This window comes from Cnephaeus nilssonii (genome assembly GCF_951640355.1).
Source record: "Cnephaeus nilssonii genome assembly, chromosome: 7".
NCBI lineage: Eukaryota > Metazoa > Chordata > Mammalia > Chiroptera > Vespertilionidae > Cnephaeus > Cnephaeus nilssonii.
This window is the reverse complement of record NC_137078.1, coordinates 74,353,374-74,371,231: the sequence shown is the minus strand read 5'-3', so window position 1 is coordinate 74,371,231 and position 17,858 is coordinate 74,353,374. Positions and strand designations below refer to the sequence as shown.

The 17,858-nt window shown below is 56.2% G+C and overlaps 1 protein-coding gene across 2 annotated transcripts; it reads left to right on the top strand.

The window, feature by feature from the left end:
- Positions 1 to 5,034: 5,034 nt before the first annotated feature.
- CLDN19 (claudin 19) lies at positions 5,035 to 11,965 on the top strand. 2 transcript variants are annotated; one of them, XR_013813813.1, is made up of 6 exons: positions 5,063 to 5,790; positions 6,940 to 7,104; positions 7,206 to 7,290; positions 8,887 to 9,039; positions 9,992 to 10,459; positions 10,533 to 11,965. XR_013813813.1 is itself a non-coding variant. In XM_079777702.1 (5 exons), exons 1-5 carry the CDS (start codon positions 5,568 to 5,570, stop codon positions 10,038 to 10,040), a joined length of 675 nt encoding a protein of 224 aa, XP_079633828.1. In that variant the 5' UTR covers positions 5,035 to 5,567; the 3' UTR covers positions 10,041 to 11,643. The 2 variants fall into 2 exon arrangements, 1 of the variants encoding a protein (XP_079633828.1); XM_079777702.1 differs by having other exon boundaries at positions 5,035 to 5,790; positions 9,992 to 11,643.
- Positions 11,966 to 17,858: the final 5,893 nt, after the last annotated feature.

Here is a 17,858-nt window from a genome sequence, read left to right as displayed (position 1 = left end):
AGTCCCTGCCCTCTGCTTATCTTTTAGTAGGCAGACAGGTAAGGTGTGTGTGTGTGTGTGTGTGTGTGTGTGTGTGTGTGTGTGATCCTTTGAGACAGAGAAGAAAGCACTCGGGCCCTGAGGAGGGAGGAGCAGCCAGGAGCACTGTGGCAGCACAGTGGGCGAGAAGGAGGGCAGCATGAAGTCGGAATCTCGGGCCCTTGTTGGCCTTCGCAAGCGCTTGGGCTTGGACTCGGTGAGACCTGAGCCCTCGGAGGGTTTTGAGGGGAGGAGTGAGGGCATGGACTTACTTTAAAGGCCTCAGGAGAATGTGTGTGGAGAGGGCTGGGGGGAGGGTGGGGAGAGGAGAGCAGCCGTGCTGCAGAGCCCCGGAGGAGCTGAGGCTGGTGTGGGTGGGGTGAAGCAGTGAAAAAGCTCAGGTTCTGGATCTCACCAGAGCCAGCAGGAGTGGCTGATGGACTGGATGGCTGAGGAAAAGGAGCACTGAGAAGGAGTCCAGCCTAAGGCTGCAGGGGGGAGGGTGATGTAGAAACCAGGGTTTGGTTCTGCACACAGGGTGCTGAAGTTTGAGGAGCCCGTTAGGTGTCCAAGTGGAAATACCAAATAGAGAATTGGTTGTATTTGAGTCGAGTTCAGGGACAGCAGGAGACTGCGTGACGGAGACATCATCAGCGTCTGGATGGTGTTCAAAGCCAGGACACAGGTCAGTGTAGAGAGAGAGTCAGAAGACTGAGCCTGGCTGGAGGTGTCCGGGGCTTCAGACACTGGGAGCCAACAGAGACAGGAGCAGACGACCCGAGAGGGACAAGCCGATGAGAGAGATCCTGGAGGAGGGAACCGCTGTCAGGTGCTGCTGAGAGGCTGAGCCGCCGGGGAGGGAGGTACAGAGAACCCACTTTGATCTGGCGACATGGAGATCGGGGACAAGCGATGTATTGGGGAGGTAGACGGGCTGGAGTGAGTTCAAGTGAGAAGGGAAGGTGGGTACAGAGAGCTCTTCTCAGGCGTCTGGCTCTCCGTGGGGCCAAAGAGGTGAGCTGGAGGGACACGTGAAGAGAAGGAACGGTTGTGTGGTTAGCTGGGAGACAAGCACCGCGTGTGCGTATGCTCCTGCGAGTGATCCTGTAGGGACGGTCTCTGTTCCTGTGGTCCCATGACCTGTGTAGTGAGTTGCTCGCCCCGTGGAGAGAGGGCCACATTAGTGGGAAGAACATGAGCTTCACCGTGTGCTGAGTGGGCAAGACTCCCTCCAGCACTTGGCGCTGCGTGATCTTCCTCCCCAGCACCTGGGCTTGCAGTCCTGACCTCCCAGGATGTTCAAGAGTGTTTGTGAGAATCCCAGCTGGCGTGGCTCAGAGGTTGAGCATTAACCTATGAACCAGAAGGTCATGGTTCAATTCCCAGGTCAGGGCACATGCCCGGGTTGCGGGCTCGATCCCCAGTGTGGGACGTGCAGGAGGCAGCCCATCAATGATTGTCTCTCATCACTGATATTTCTATCTCTCACTCCCTTTCCCTTCCTCTCTGAAATCAATAAAAATATATACATTTTTAAAAGAATGTTCACAAGGGAATGCTCATAAGGCAGTTGGCACGATACTTAGCACATAGTAAATTCCCAATATTACAGAAAACTACACCTGCCTGATTCTGGTCTTCCAGAAGCTTCTACATCAAGGCAGATAACCTTTACTATTTCAACGGATGCTAATCACATGGAGACAGCAGGCTGTCTCAGTAAATCACGAAAGGCCAAATGACAGCAGGGTCCGGGCGAGATGCGGCTGTGATTGCTTCATCTGTGTTGGTGATGCACACGCAAAGGCATATCAGCCATGCGGGATATGAAGAGCGTGCCGTGCAAGCACAAGAGGGGGTGGAGGCAGCTCAGCAAACATGGAAGGTGTGGACGCGGACCGTGGTCTCCGGCACCCGGCAGTTGGCAGAGCTCTCAGCACAGGCATTGTGAGAGCCTGTGCTCAGGTTGTTGTGAGTTGGTTAGGCGTGGGGTGCAGCAATGAGCTGGTAACAGGGCCATGAGGTTCGCCCCGTCCTCAGTCCTCTGAAGGAGGCAAACAACACGCCAAGTGCTGTGAGTGGAAATATGCAGGGCATTCCGGGATCCGGGGTCAGGGCGCCTGACCTGGCTGGGCAGGCAGGATGGCTGGAGGGTGGGGGGGAGCGAGGGGGGGCGGGGGGAGGGGGCACAGGCATTGCTGCTGCACCACTTTCTAGCTGTGGGGCCTGGGGCAAGTCCTCTCCATTCCAAGCCTGTGGTTCTGCAGGGAAGGCAGACCTGGTTGGGGGCAGTAAGACCAGCTCCAGTGTTTCAGGTGGTGGCTGCAGAGAATGTGCTGGATGGCAACCAACTGAGTCAGACCCTCCTGACTGTCGGCGGGAGAGGACCTGGGGAAGGGCGCCAGCGTTCCACCGGGAGGGAAGCAGAAACATGTCATCCTCAAGCCAACCGGTCATGATCAGCACAGACCTACTCGGCGCCCACTCTCGGCCAGGCTCTGCCAGTCGTGGCAGTGGGTCTTCGGCCACAGTCAGTGCACCCACACCCGGGACGAGGGCACGAAGGGGAGACCCTGCCAGGGGGGAGTCTTTGGGAACACAGCTCTCACTGCCCACGTTTTTCAGGCACATTGTGTTTTCCAAAAGCACTCCTCACCCATTGTTTGATCTCTGTAAATACCGCCACGAACCAGACAGGGCAAGGGGTAGTAGCGCTACTTTTCAGTTGAGGAACCCGGCCCAGAGAAGCGAAGGGACTTGCTAATGTCACACAGCTTTCAGTGGCAGAGGTAAAGCTCCACCCTAAGCCTCTTGTAATGTATGTGAAAACACTTGTTAAACAGTGAGGTGTGACACCCCGGGGCAGTTCCCAGTTAGCTTTAATGGAGGCTGAGTGCTCTCCAGCATGCCTGGGAGTCACTGGGCTGGGGTGGGCAGGCCCCTGCGTGGGAGGAGCCCCGGGTGGAGAAGCTCCGCCAGGTAGGGAACTCCGCTCAGGAGCAGGACCTGAGCCCTGAGAGGCCTTGGGACATGGGTGAGGGGAGGCCATGGGGGACATTTGGATAGAACAGCCTCAAGACCTCAAAGAACAGAGAAGAGATGGACAGAGGGCTGCGGGGCGGGGCGGGGGGATGTGAGCGTCATTCTGGATCATAGATGTCTCTGGTCGCAGTGTGAGCGAGGCGCCGGGGGTGCCGGGATGGAGGCTCGGGCACATATCCTCTAAGGCAGGGGTCCTCAAACTTTTTAAACAGGGGGCCAGTTCACTGTCCCTCAGACCGCTGGAGGGCCGGACTATAGTTTAAAAAAAACAATGAACAAATTCCTATGCACACTGCACATATCTTATTTTGAAGTAAAAAAACAAAACGGCAAAAACACCCGCATGTGGCCCGCGGGCCGTAGTTTGAGGACGCCTGCTCTAAGGCCTCAGAGCCCGAGACCTTTGTCCTGGAGACAGCCACGCACGTGGCCTCTTTGGCCCTCAGCTCCCTCACTCAGCAACGGACGGGCTGGCAGCCGTGGTCTTGAGGGCCTGTGTGGCTCTGACACTTGGTTTCTGTGTGATCTCGATACTGAAGTGCAAAGACCTGCGCCAGGTGCTCGGTGGGTGCCCAGGCGTGTCCACCCTGGGCTCCAGCAGTGTCCTCACCCTGGCTGTGCTGTCTCGGCATTGTCTATGGGGGAAGAGGAATCTGAACTCAGCACTGACTTCTCTACAACTGCTCCTGCCTGGGGTGGGGAAGCTTTTTTCTGACCCAGGCCATTTGGAGATTTATAACATCATTCACGGGCCATACAAAATTATGCACTTGAAAATGAGCCTGCTATATTAGGTCAAACATTTAATTAACTCACCCCTAATGCCTTGGCAGGGCCAGACCAAATGATTTCACGGGCCTTGTATGGCCCTCGGGCCAGATGTTCCCCACCCCTGGCTTAGACCTTCTGCTTGATTTCTGGGACCCCAGGCCTTCCCAAGTACACAGATCTAGGTGGCTCTGGTCTTCCCAGCAGGGAGGGCCACAGGGGGCCAGTGTTCCAAACCGCAGGCCAAACAGCACCCACCCCTGACCCTTCAGAGGGCGGGCTGTTCCCCCAGCTCCCAAGGACTGGGGCTCCAGGCCATACCAGGGGCCCACGCCTTGGGTGGACACACAGGGCAGCCATTGTCTGTGCAGTGCCTGGCACCCTCTCGTTTGCATAGCCACGTGAAGAATGCAAGGATGCAGGCTGGGGACGGGTCCCTGTGGAGGGGGGCCAGGGCTGTGGGGGAGGAAGCTGGGGTGGTCCACAGCAGGACCCTGCATTCACCCAGTTCAGTCCAGCAAAAGCAGGTGGCCCCTGGAGATGAAGGGGGCGGCTGGGGGAGGGAGCTGGCAGGAGTGGGAGCAGGGTTGTGACATTCCCCTTGTACCCACAACCGAACTCAACTGAACGTGAGGGGATTGCTAATGAGGTCCAGGAGAGTTAAATATTCTCTTGCTCCAGAGGGCGAGCTGGGGTGGGAGAGAGAGGGGAAGGTGGGTGGGAAGAGGGGGAAGCCTGAACCCCAGGAATGTGCAGAGGCCACGGCTCCCTCCCCACCAGGCTGCTCTGGAGCTGGGGGCCAGGGCGCAGCGCCTCGGGCCCCAGCAGGAGCTGCTAAACCAGCCAGAAGGGGATTAACGGGTGGAACAGGCTGCCTTCCTCCAGGCTGATGCCAGAGGCCGGTGCTATCTCCTACCTCCCTGCCAGGCCCCTTGCTGACCAGCAGCCAGGTCTGGCCCAGCCTTGATGGGTCCCTCTCTGCCCTGCTCATCTCGTAAACAGACTCCACGGTGCATATTCCCTGCTCTGGCCTCCCCTGGCTTTATACACATGGCCCCCAGGTACCCAGGACACCCTCTCTCCAACACCCCTTCCCCAGCCCGGTCTCTCCAAATCCGCCTGAGTCCTCTCCAGAGAGTTCTTCTCCCTGGTGTCTTCCTCTAGCCTTACCTGCTGCACATTGGAATTCCATTTCTTTTCTGTCCCACAGGCAGAGAGCACAGAAGCCCCTGGGTCAGTTCAGCCACCCAAGAGCAAAGTCATTCCCCTCCCCTCGGGGCTGGAGCTCGGGTAGGAATTAGGAGAATTTTAGGCACTGGCATCAGGTTCCTAAAGGGGTTTTCCTGGCAGGAAGGCCCTGAGGACAACAGGGTCACTCCCCCCAGCCCCTCCCTTCTCTGTCCCTGGGGGTGGGGCAGAGCACCCACCTGCTCCACAGCCAACTCCCACCCCCAGGGGGCTGGGCAGGAGCTTTGCTGGGACCTGCCCTGGCTTAGCCGGCTGCTGTGGGCGGGCCCCTGGCCAGGCCAGCGCCTGGGCCGCCCCCTGCATTCTAGAGCCCCAGCCGCTGCCTTTGCTGCTGCTGCTGCTGTGGCCGGGCTGCCGCCACTCCGCAGCCTCTTACCACTGCTGCACCTCACCCCGCCCGGCAGCTTGGCTCACCTGGCCATGACCCCGGCTCCCCCAGGGACCCTGGCCCAGCCCTGAGCTCTGGGACCCCCAGCCCCCTCCCCTGGGCCATGGCCAACTCGGGCCTCCAGCTCCTGGGCTATTTCCTGGCCCTGGGTGGCTGGGTGGGCATCATCGCCAGCACAGCCCTCCCGCAGTGGAAGCAGTCCTCCTACGCGGGCGACGCCATCATCACCGCCGTGGGCCTCTACGAAGGGCTCTGGATGTCCTGCGCCTCCCAGAGCACCGGGCAGGTGCAGTGCAAGCTCTACGACTCGCTGCTTGCCCTGGAAGGTAGGCCTCCTGCCGGCTGGGCTGGGGGTGGGGTGGGGGTGGGGGTGGAGAGTGGGGCCGGGGAGGTCCCGAGCAAACTTCCATACCGTCCACCACCCGCACTGGGCTCCACTCTCCAGCCCCCGCCCCCCGCCTTGTGAACTTGTTGAAAATCTAGGCCAGCCGGGTGCCCCACAGCGGGCAGGGGTCTAGGTTCTGGCAGCCGGGGGTCCAGATCCCAGCTCTGCCACTGCAACCTTGAAAAAACCACTGGCCCTCCCTCTCTGTGTTCCTACGTCTTCATGTGTAAAGGGAGAACCATGACAGAGGCTGATGGGAGGGTCGGTGAGATGAGGGCCTGGCAAGACCCTCCCCTCCCCTCCCCCCATGCTCTGTAGGCAGACACCTGGTGCGCACTCACATGCTGGCCCGCCAGCTAGGAAAGCATCCACATGCAAGCACACCCACATGCATGCACGCGCACACACACACACCCCTACACACATGCACACACACATTCACGTGCATGCACACATGCGTGTGCACACGCATGTGCTCCAGCCCTCAAGTTGTTCTCTGCTTCCTCCTGGGGTTTGGAATTGAGCCTTAAAAAGTTGGCTCATAAGCAGGCACCACTGCAGTTTTGTCCCTGGCTTGGGGCCCACAGGCCAGAGCCCAGCGCCCAGCCATCTGCCCCCAGCCCAGAACTGACCCGGGCAGCAGGCATATGGCTGCATGGGTGACTCAAAGGGCAAAGGGGAAGGTGGCGATAATCACGACGGCCAATGGGGGCTGGCATCCCTGCCTAAGGGCCATCTGGGCTGACCTGGGCCTCAGCTGCCCTCCGCTCCTCCTTTTGCCGAATCGGAAAGGCCCCAGGAGAAGCTGCCTCTGCTGTTTGGGTGGGGTAGGCCCCAAGGGAGTCCCAGCCAGAGAGCGGCTGATGAGGGGACGGCCTGGTCACCCCGGAGGAGCCTGAAAACCAGAGGGAACAGTGAACGACGTTTATTCAGGGAAGCTCCACCCCGTCCCACCGTTACTGCACCCTCACTCCTGCCCGGGGCAGTCCCAGAGCAGCTTCCAGCTCCTGCTCCAGTCCCTCCCATCCGGGGCTCCCCCCTCCACCCACTTCCCCGCCCCCCCATCGGCTCAGCCCCTCCTGCCCCCCAGGTCACATCCAGTCAGCAAGAGCCCTGATGGTGGTGGCTGTGCTCCTGGGCTTCGTGGCCATGATCCTCAGCGTCGTCGGCATGAAGTGCACCCGGGTCGGAGACAGCAACCCCCTGGCCAAGGGCCGCATTGCCATCTCTGGGGGGGCCCTCTTCCTTCTGGCCGGTGAGTGCCCCGGGCTCCTGCTCCACCCTGTTGGCCATGACAGGTAGCCCACCCTGTGGCCAGCAGGGGGCAGACCTGAGCACCTGCTCCTTTGTCCTTAGGCCTCTGCACCTTGACTGCAGTCTCATGGTATGCCACCCTGGTGACCCAGGAGTTCTTCAACCCGAGCACCCCTGTCAATGCCAGGTGAGCGCCAAGGCATGGCTTGGGCCAGGGGTCAGGCTGGGCCTCCCTTCCCGCTGCCTCTGGGGCCACTGGCCTTCATCCTGCAGGGTACATGGAGGGGGCACAGGGGACGGCCCCAGGCGCTGTCACCGAGAAGCTCTCTGCGGCTGGGCCCTCCAAAGGACAGGGTGCCTGTGAGGACACCCAGGAGCTAAGTGCCTGGCTCTGGGCTTCAATCCCAGCTCTGCACGTGCTGCTACGTAACGGGCTAGTTCCTTAATCTTCCTGGGCCAGGTTACCTCCCTGTTAAAGGGAGCTAGGACCCGAGGACCGGGGTTGTGAGGGTTCAATGAGATATGCGGTAAGGGACTCAGCACGGTGCCTGGGCCCTGGAGAGCCCTCAGCCAGGCCCCGCTGTTGTTATTTCTGCAGGAGGCGGCCGTTGCTTTGGGTGGGAAGCAGGGTGGGTGAAGCTGAGAAGAGATGGGGCAGATCACGGAGGGCCTTGCAGCCACGGGAAGGTTTTGTTCCTCAGGCAGCTGACAATCCCTCCAGCTGTGGGGTGAAGAATGGTGGGAGAGGGGCAAGACCAGCAGGTGCTGTTGCAAAGGTCTGGAGCAGAGGGCATGGGCCAGGGGGCTGGCAGTGAAGAGTAGGTCAGAGATATTTCGAAGGCTGAAGGGTCAGGACACGTGAGGCCAAGGGCGCGGGGGCTGAATGGGGGTCTGAAGAACCTGGGCCCTGTGGCTCCTCCCTCACCTCTCAGCTCTGCCAGGAGCAGCGAATGGGATCATTTCAATCCCAGACATCCCACAGGCCTTGAGCAGGTGGGGAGAGTAGGGTGGTGGGGGGTGGAGGAGTTGCGGGGGGGTGGAGGGAGGATGAGAGAAGATGCCTGGGCTGCAGCAGTTGGGAGGGCTCCCTGGAGGAGGCAGAGGTATGGAGAGGGAAGAAAAATGAGACCTCGGGTGTATGGCTTGAGCAAGCATGGTACTGAATGGCCACCTAGGGAGAGTCCGTGCACTTCAGGGGAGCACAGAGGGGCCTGGGAGAGTCCCCTGGAGGAGGTGGCTTCTTAGCTGGGTCCTGAAGGCGGAGCACAGGAGGCGCAGAGCAGGAGATGCTCCAGGAGGGGGCGCCTCGGGCAAAGGCACAGACGCGGGCAGACCCAGGGCACTGCCGAGGCTGGTGGAGAGCCTGGAGTGCCAGGTGGAGGGTCTGCCCTTCTCAGAGGGCAGTGGGGAGCCCTGGCTGGGATCCTAAGGGTCAGACCGTGACTGAGAGGTAGCAGGGATTGCCCTGCTCTGCCAACAGGACCTGCAGGCCCTCCCCTACCCCTGGACGGGCCAGATGAGGAAGGGGCCCGGGGTTGCATGGAGCAGCCTCCTCCCATGGGTCTGGGTCACCCTGTATACTGTCGACCTGCTGGGGTGACCACGGAGGAAGAATGAGCGCTCATCACAGCTCATCCGGAGAGGCTGCTCGGGCCTGTGAGGCCCCAGTCTCAGCTCCCAACACCTGCCCGACCCCGGCCAGGGCCCGGGCTAGGGAGCCCCTGGTGACACCGAGCGCCTGGGTTGCAGCCATGCCTGATGGCATCCTCCCTACTCCTTGCAGGTACGAGTTTGGCCCAGCCTTGTTCGTGGGCTGGGCCTCTGCCGGCCTGGCCATGCTGGGGGGTTCCTTCCTTTGCTGCTCGTGCCCAGAGCCTGAGAGAGTCAACAGCAGCCCACAGCCCTACCGGCCGGGCCCCTCAGCTGCAGCCAGAGAGTACGTCTGAGCCACCAGCCCCAGCCAGCCGTCCACCCCCAGCACTCCACAGCCCCTGCAGCGCTCTGGGCAGGGCCCGTGGGATACAGGGTGTCCCCTGAGCTTGGTTAGGGCTCTGAGCAGCTTGTCCCCAACATAGGCATCCACCCTTCGCTCTGAGACCGAGACCCAGACACTCAGAGAGAGGCCACATGTGCACACACAGGTCCGGGCGCAGGCATGAGCCGGTCCACACAGTCTCATGCACCCGCGTGTTTCCCCACAGTCCAGGTGCCGGCCCTTTCACTGGAGGCTTATTTACTCATGAAGGGCTATGTGAGTGTCTACACCAGGCGTCCTCAAACTACGGCCCGCGGGCCACATGCGGGTGTTTTTGCCGTTTTGTTTTTTTACTTCAAAATAAGATATGTGCAGTGTGCATAGGAATTTGTTCATAGTTTTTTTTTAAACTATAGTCCGGCCCTCCAACGGTCTGAGGGACAGTGAACTGGCCCCCTGTTTAAAAAGTTTGAGGACCCCTGGTCTACACCATGCTGGTCCCTGGGGGCAGAGCAATAAAGATGGACCTTGGTGGCCAGCGCCCTGGGGTGGCCAGAGCCCTGGGCTCCTCACAGCCACCGCATGAAGGAGGCAGTGCTGGGATGACGAATGTCCCCACGTTGTGCATGAGGGAACAGGTTCCGGGAGACCAAGACCCTTGGCCCCACTGCCTCTGAGCTCAGGTCCCAGCTCTGCAGCATGCCCAGCACTGCATGGACACCCACACAGACTGCGTCCTCCCCCCCCCCCCCCGCGCCCCAGGGAACGGGCCCCAGGCAGGGCTGCTGGGGGAGCCCAGGTCTGACCCCACTGGCCCGTCCCAGGACCTAGGCCCGATCCCCACAGCCCCTGCCCCTCCTTCCCCCTCTGCTGCTCACCCCACTAACCAGCTGTCCTCTCTTTTGACTTTCAGACCAATTCTTAAATTGTCTGCCTCCTCCAAGGCCCCCCTGGGTGTGTAATGCCCAGGCCCCCAGCCTGGCTGTCTCCCTGCCACACCCAGACTGTGTGTTTGGTGCTTTTTGAAAAGAGAAGTGAACACCCAGCCCCAAGTATGGTGTCATTTGATGTGTCCCGGGCATGGCCAGGGTGGGGGCTGGCTCAGAGCGGTCAGAGCTGGTCCCTGGGGTTGTCAGGCATAGGATGGGGAGACAGGTCCAGGGTGGGTTACACCGTGGCCGAGGCTGACCAGGACTCCTGCCCAGTAACCTCCGCCGCCTGGCCTTGGGTTGGCCCTAGGACCTCCTAATGGGAGACCCCACCCTGAGGCCTGGCCCAGCACTGGGCAGCATCCCCCGGTCAGAAAGCCCCGAACCTAAAGAGAGATGCAGTCCCACCCCTGTTCCTAGGTGTGCCCCTGGGACAGGTACCCACCCGCTTAGTCTCAAAGGGGGAGAGGCCTCAGAGGAGTGCAGGGGAAATAAACCCAGATCCGTTCCTCCCCTCCTGCTCAGGCCTCTCCCACCCCAAACGTCCGTCCCGGACCCCCAGTCTCTCTCTGGCCCCCGCCTTCTCTCTCCCACGCGGGAAGAGCTGGCGCGATGGTCCCTTGCCTGCCCGATGCCTCCTCAGCCAGCTTCCTTCTGGTTCCTCCACCACTTTGTGTGACCACCTCCCTCACCGAGTCACAGATCCCAGGACACAACCCAGCCTTCTCCGAGCTTGACTCTGAGAGATGAATTCTGACAAGGTGACTGTCGTGGATGCTCGGGGGTAGGGGGAGGGGGAGGAGAGCTGCTGTGGGGTCATGGGTGTGGGCCCTGGCTGGACAGCTGCTGCACATCCGTGCGGAGTCTCTGGAATGGCTGTTGCATGAAGCCCATCCAGCCTCTGGCCAGAGGGGGCGCCAGAGAGGGGCCCGAGTGTGGCCCCAAATGGTTTACAGGACGGCCGCCCCTCCCGTCATGGATGAGTACGAAAGGGTCTTCTGGCCTGAGTTCCAGCCTGAGCGAGAACTCAGCTGCTCTCCACCCTGACACCCCCATGTAATCGGCCTGGGGTGACCTGGCATCTGCGCTCAGGCAGCTCCCGAGGGACAGCAGCGGTCAGCACCTCTGTGAGGCCTAAAGTTGGGGCCACATTTTTCGCCACTCTGAGGGGTCTCAGAGGAACAAGGCTCCTCCGAGGAGAGGCGAGGAGGACAAAGGAAGCCCTGTCTCCCTCTGCCTTTCCTGAGACCCCGAGACCAGGCTGTTCCCCGAGTCGCCCAATAAACAGACCCTTTTGCTGAAACCACTTGGAGTGTGATTCCTGTCGCGCAGCCACAAGAGCCCTGACTAACCCCGAGTTGGACCTGGACACTGAGTGTCGCAGTGAAGGCTCCTGTCACTGGTGCAGGCTGAGCAGCGTGGGATTGGGGCCCAAGGCTCAACCTCGGTCCCAGGCTGGGGATTTGGCAACCAAGCAGTTGGCCAGGAAACTGTGTGGTCTCTTACGGTTCAGGGTCTACCAGAGGCTCAGGACTGTCACTGAGCAAGGGTCCACACACACACCCCGGTCCCCCCCCCCCCCCCCCACCACCATCCTCATCGATAGAAACAGCACCAACTTTAGAGAAAAGAAAGGGGACAGGAGGCACGGCTCAGGTCTGCACTCCTCAGGCCAGGATGCGGGCGGGACTGTGAGGGGTAACGGTTAAGGGCCACCAGTGTTCTCCCAGGTGGTGCATCCAAGGTTAAACTTCTATTCTGGGTCTTGTTAAAACAGGATAGAACCAGGCTCTGCAGTGATAGGACGCGGTAGGAAGATGTGGGGATAGGCTGCCCCCGCTGCTTCCTGAGGGTTTCAGGGACAGGCTGTGAGAGAGCCCAGCTCTGCGCCCGGGGCAGGCCTGAGAGCAAGGCAGGAGCACACTTCCGTGTGGTCCTTCCTAAAGGGAGGCCAGAGTCTGGAGAGGTGGAGTCAGTTCACCACATAAACCCAGCTAATACACTGATGAACAGTGTGTGTGTTGGGGGTGGGGTGGGGGGGAGAGGGGGCGGAGGTTGTGGTGCTGGCAATGTGAGGGTGCCTGGGAGAAGTGAGAAGGTTTCGGAGCTAGAAGAGTTTGGGAAGCCTGATCCCCCAGGACTCTCCTGAAGCAACCTCTTTCAAATGTCAAAGTCAAGGTCACTTGGGCTGCCAACCTGTGGTGGGGTTAACTTCCCAAGCCTGAGGACTGGGATCCTGTTTACTGTCCCAACCTCAAGGCTAAAGAATTAGCCAGAGGCCAAGGGTCCGATCCCAAAGCTTCTGCCATTGTTTTTGCAAACACTGCCCCCCTAAGAATGAAATGGCCAAAAAATACGGTTTGGGGAGGAATATATTTGTATGCTCAGCCCCTAAGGAATGTCCAAGTAGCAAGGTGAATAAACACTGGAGTAGCTGGCCAGGGGACTCACCTGTTGTCTGCATCCAAAGATCTGGGTGGGGATTGACTATTAGATGATGTCAAGGAATTACGGTTAATTCTGTGTTACTTGTGTTGTTCATTTTGTGTGATAATGACACTGTGGTTTGTTTGTTTTTTAACCCTTATCTCTTAGAAGTGCACCCTCACATAATATAATGGCTGACTTTGCTTTAAAATACTCTAGGAACAAAAAGGTCAAGGGCAGAAGAAGTTATAAAATAAGTTTGGTACCCTGACCGGTTTGGCTCAGTGGATAGAGCGTCGGCCTGCGGACTGAAGAGTCCCAGGTTCGATTCCGGTCAAGGGCACATGCCCGGGTTGTGGGCTCGATCCCCAGTGGGGAGCGTGCAGGAGGCAGCCAATCAGTGGTTCTCTCTCATCATTTATGTTTCTATCTCTCTCTCCCTCTCCCTTCCTCTCTGAAATCAATAAAGAAATATATTTAAAAAAAAATAAGTTTGGTAACCAGTGTTTTCTTTTCTTTCATATTCCTATGTATTCAAGCAAACTAATCACATTTGCAATGGAAGTTGGAAATTGGAAGCAGACAAATACACTTAACTGCTGTTCAATGACAAGTTTCTCCAGGCTCCTCAAACCTGCAGGCTGCTTCACACTCCTAGGCTCTGGGCCTAAGTGGCCTTCCTCTTTCCTGTAATTGCTGAGTTCCATCTTCAGCAGTGTGCGGTGTACTGTGTTAACCGGTGCTTCTCAGAGGGTCACTGTCCTCTCTGTGTGGACGTTTGCAAGTGCAAGAAATAAAAGGCTAAAAATCCCTCCACGTTTCTCAGGTGTACGATTTAATATAGCCCCGCTGACCACTGGAATAAGCGTGACAAATACTTGAGGGACTTGCTACTCAGAGCACAGCCCTCCGACAGCAGCATCGCACCCTCCGAAGGCTTGTTGCAAATACGGGCTCTCAGGCCTCGCCCCAGAGCCAGTGGAACAGACGTTTCCAGATCTCCAGGTGATTCGTGTACACATTGAAGTCTGGGAAACACTGACCTGAGCTAGCGAGAGCTGTGTGGTGCTCTCCTTTGCTAGAGGAGAATTTCCATTGAGATACCTTGTGCTCCTCCATCATTTGAATTTTAGGTGCAGTGAAAATGGATGAATTTATTATTTCATCTCGAGTTGGTGAGATTAGGGAGAGCCCCAGCGACACCTGACCCAGGAAAAACTGGACCAAAGTCATGCTCCCTGATCTTTTTTGCTCCTAGAGCCCATAAAAGTAAGATGTGGTTCCATTTAGAGAAATTTTAGGCAGTTTCATTCTGGACAACACTCCTGTTGGGGAAAGTGTAAAATTTTTTCAAAGCATCAAAAGGCTGACACGACGCTATGGTGCCAGGAAGCACTCCCTCTCCCTGTAGATCACAGGGTGGCCCCAGAGCGGCGGAGTCCTTGGCTGGCAGGGGCACAGACTGGTTACATGTGACGGGGATTGAACAAATAAGTAAATACAGGCAGTCCTCGGGTTACGTCGGACTCGATGTACATCGTTTCGTGGTTACGCCGCCATCTCCCATTTATTCATTAAAAAAAAAAAAGTTCCGTCATTTCGACATATGTACATATGTGCTTTACGTTTTTTATTATTTATTTACCACAAGTAAAGGTCAGGAATTGTTATCTTTCTTTTAAATTTTTTTTTTTTTTTACTGTTTCACTTCATTACTGCTGTGTATGTGCTCCATGTGAGTGACGTAGGTGCTGATGTAGGTGGATTCTGACTTACGGCGAAAAGCCAGGGATCAGCCTCAGGTGAAGTGTAAGGTCTTTCCAGGTCTTAGCTGAGGCTGTGGCTTTCCTTGGGCACGCGCAGTGACTTTCTGATTTCCCCCATATATGTGGCTGCTTTTGATTGGCCCCTAAACTTTAATACCCGGCTCCCAAAAGGAGAAAAAAGCTAAAATGATGGGGGGGGGGGTGGAGGGAGGCACCAGGCCTTTATATCCCCTGGGAGTCACTTCAGCTATTATTCAGGTATTATCTATCATTTTACTGATTTTCATGTAATCCTCACAAGAACTTTAGGAAGTTGGCACTATGTGAATGTTTCCAGGCTTATGTAATATGCTCATTCGGAGGGTCCTCCCCTGCATCTGGATTAGCGGTTTGATGGGGACTCTCGAGTGGGGCCCATAGACCACACTCTGAGAACTACTTCCACGTGCCGTACTGACTTCTGTGTGAGCTCCACAAGGAGGCTCTGGAAGGTGGGATTTCACTGTCTGTGTGGAGCTCAGGTTTCCTGACTCCAAATCACGTTCCTTCCTGGTGTCTGAAAATGACTTACGGAAATCAAATTTTATGCACAGGGTAAAGTGAGGCATTTTGTTGTACCGTATGCATAAAGCTGTCTTCTTATCTGGCTCCTCCTTCCTCGCCTTATAAACATGTCTCCTCATCCTAAAAGACCCCTTCCCCAAAATTTACCTATCTTTAGAGCTACTGGAACTCCCATGTTGCCCAGGGCAATTTTCATCCCAGTATGAATGATAACCACAGCCCTTTCCTTCTCACAAGCACCCTAATTGGCTAATATGTAAATTAATATGGCCCCAATCACACATCTGCCCTTCCAGCGGTAGCCCTTGCTTCCTTCATCCCACTTCAACATATCCCGTGAGCTTTAACTCTGTACTCTTTTAGTCTCGTTGGCTACATCAACAGGTGAACAAAATGGATAAAATCCCTTATAGAGCTTACCTTCTATGAGAGAGAATAAAGTTAATATAGATGTGCAGGTGAGGGTATGCACTACGGAGAAAAATCAAGCAGGGTAAGTAAGGAGGCTGGGAGATCTGTGTGTGTGTGTGGGGGGGGGGGGGCCCTGCTACATTAAACAGACGGTCAAGGAAGGTCAGAGCGGTCTGAGGGAGAAAGCCATTTGTTATCTGGGGAAACAGTCATCCTGTCAAGAGGGGAAAGCAAGTGTCAAGGCCTTGAGGTGAGAGTGTGCCTGGCACAAGGAGGGAAGGCCTGAGGCTGGGGGGGAACAGTATGGGAATGGGACAGGTGGGGGCACACGGTGCAAGTGACACTGAAGCCTCTGGAGGGTCTGAGCAGGGAAGTGACCCAAAGTCGGACATGGTGTTTAAGACACCCTGCTGCAATGTTGAGAGCGGACTGCGGGAGAGGGGCGGGCGTGGGAAGGAAGGTTTCAGGGAGCTCACCGGGGAGGCTATGCCAATAATCCAGGCGAGATGATGGAGGCCTGGATCCATGTGACTGGAAGCGGTGAGAAGTGCTCGGATTCTGGGGGTTTCAAAGGTAGAACCGATAGGATTTAAAGACTTATGGGACGTGGAATGTGAGAACAAGTGAGATGTCAGGATTGACTCTGAGGGGCTGGGACCTGTCAGGATGGAACGGCTGTTACCGAAATGGGGAAGGCTGTGGGCTCGCAGCTCCATTCACCCTCCAGCTGCTGCGGTCTGGGGCCTAGCTCACCTGCCCTGGAACTCTTGGCTTTGAGGCCAGCTGAACCATTTCTGCTTTCTTCTTTAGAACTCTACGATGTCCACGATTCTTGATTTAATACATCATTTTCCAGTCATCACTTTTATGTCCTTGGCCTTATTTCCAAAGCCGGGGCCTCCACCCTCTGCTCTTCACAGATGCTCCTGGAGTAATGTGACTTCTTCTATGACCATAACTTTTTTTTTTAAATTTCTTTATTGATTAAGGTATCACATATTTGTCCTCATCCCCCCATTCCCATCCCACACCCCTCCCCACACATGCCCCCACCCCCCTGTTGTCCTTAACCGCTGGTTAGGCTCATATGCTTATGACCGTAACTTTCAATAGCTGTCTGCTAAGTGTCAAACATTCAGCTTCAACCTGGCTTCAGCTCCAAATCGGCTTCCTGCATACTCCCCATGGATGGCCCAGAGGTACCCCAAGCTCCATATAGCTAAAACTGAGCATACACCAGTGATGGCGAACCTATGACACACGTGTCAGCACTGACACGTGTAGCCATTTCTGATGACACGCGGCCGCTAAGGCAGCCGCATGCCGAGGATGAAACATTTGCTGCTCCTGAGGATGAAACATTTGTGAAATAATGTTTTTTTCCTCCAAGTGACACACTACCCGAGTTATGCTCAGTTTTTTAGGGAAGTTTGACACACCAAGCTCAAAAGGTTGCCCATCACTGGCATACACCTTTGCATTCACTATTCCAGCAGATGGCACTATTTGCATCAACATACCACAATCATGCTGGATTCTTCCCTCGTCCTCATCCCTACATCTAGCTAGTCACAAAGATTTGTCAACTCCATTTCTGAAAACACCTCAAATTGGACCTCCTTTTCCTGCTGTCATGTCTATTGTCCAGGTCTCATTACTTACATGGACTTCTGCAACAATGTCTAAATTGGTCATTTCTGATTAAACTCTTTTCTTTGCCCCAGAGTAATATTTTTTAAAGATTTTAAAAATATATATTTTACTGATTTTTTACAGAGAGGAAGGGAGAGGGAGAGGGATAGAGTTAGAAACATCAATGAGAGAGAAACATCGATTCAGCTGCCTCCTACACACTCCCTACTGGGGATGTGCCCGAAACCAAGGTACATGCCCTTGACCGGAATTGAACCTGGGACCCTTCAGTCCGCAGGCCAACGCTCTATCCACTGAGCCAAACCGGTTAGGGCGTAATATTTTTGAAATGAAAAGCATTCTATTTAAAAATAATTCAGATTCCCTATCACCAGCTAGCTGCCCAGCATGTAAAGTGCTAAAACATCACTCGAATAGGTGTAAATCTACTCACTTCTGTACCATTTATAGCCTTATAAGCAGGCAGCCAGATTAAAGGAATGTAAACTGGCCCTCCTCTCCCTGGGGCACCATTCCGAGCAGGGAGAGGCAGAGTTGCTAAAACTGCTCCTTCCCAGCCACAAGCCAGCCTCACCAGTATCAGACTAGTCCTTCCTCCAGCAGAACCGCAGGACTAAGCCTGTCCCGTGCTACACTCCTGTTTGCCTGCCTCTACCAGATGTTAAAGCTTCCCCCTTTCAGCTGTCACTTTAATCCCCATGAACTCTCTCCTACTCCGATTCTGATCCAATATTGCTCCCTTCCCAAACCTTCCACCGTGCCCTCTGAAAGCCAGCCACCAGCCTATTCTGAATATTCCTTCACCTTCTTATTCTACCTCTAACCAGACTCACCCCTAGGACACTTCCCTCGGAGCCCGTTCAGTGACGTCTTTTTCTTCTTTTAACCCAAGTACCATGATGCCTGGTGGTGGGCTAAGTCTCCTGTTACACCATTTTCCTTCCTCATAAGACCTCAATGTCAACTTCTTTGAAGTCCACACCCTGATTATATCCGATATCCAGCAGCATTCCTTGACGATTTTCATTCC

Bases quoted from the DNA above. Each gene is read 5' to 3' on its own strand.
- CLDN19 (XM_079777702.1), top strand. From the start codon at position 5,568: ATGGCCAACTCGGGCCTCCAGCTCCTGGGCTATTTCCTGGCCCTGGGT. The intron at 7,291-8,886 runs GTGAGCGCCAAG...TACTCCTTGCAG, and splicing joins AGCACCCCTGTCAATGCCAG to GTACGAGTTTGGCCCAGCCT. The intron at 9,040-9,991 runs GTACGTCTGAGC...TTTGACTTTCAG, and splicing joins CCCTCAGCTGCAGCCAGAGA to ACCAATTCTTAAATTGTCTG.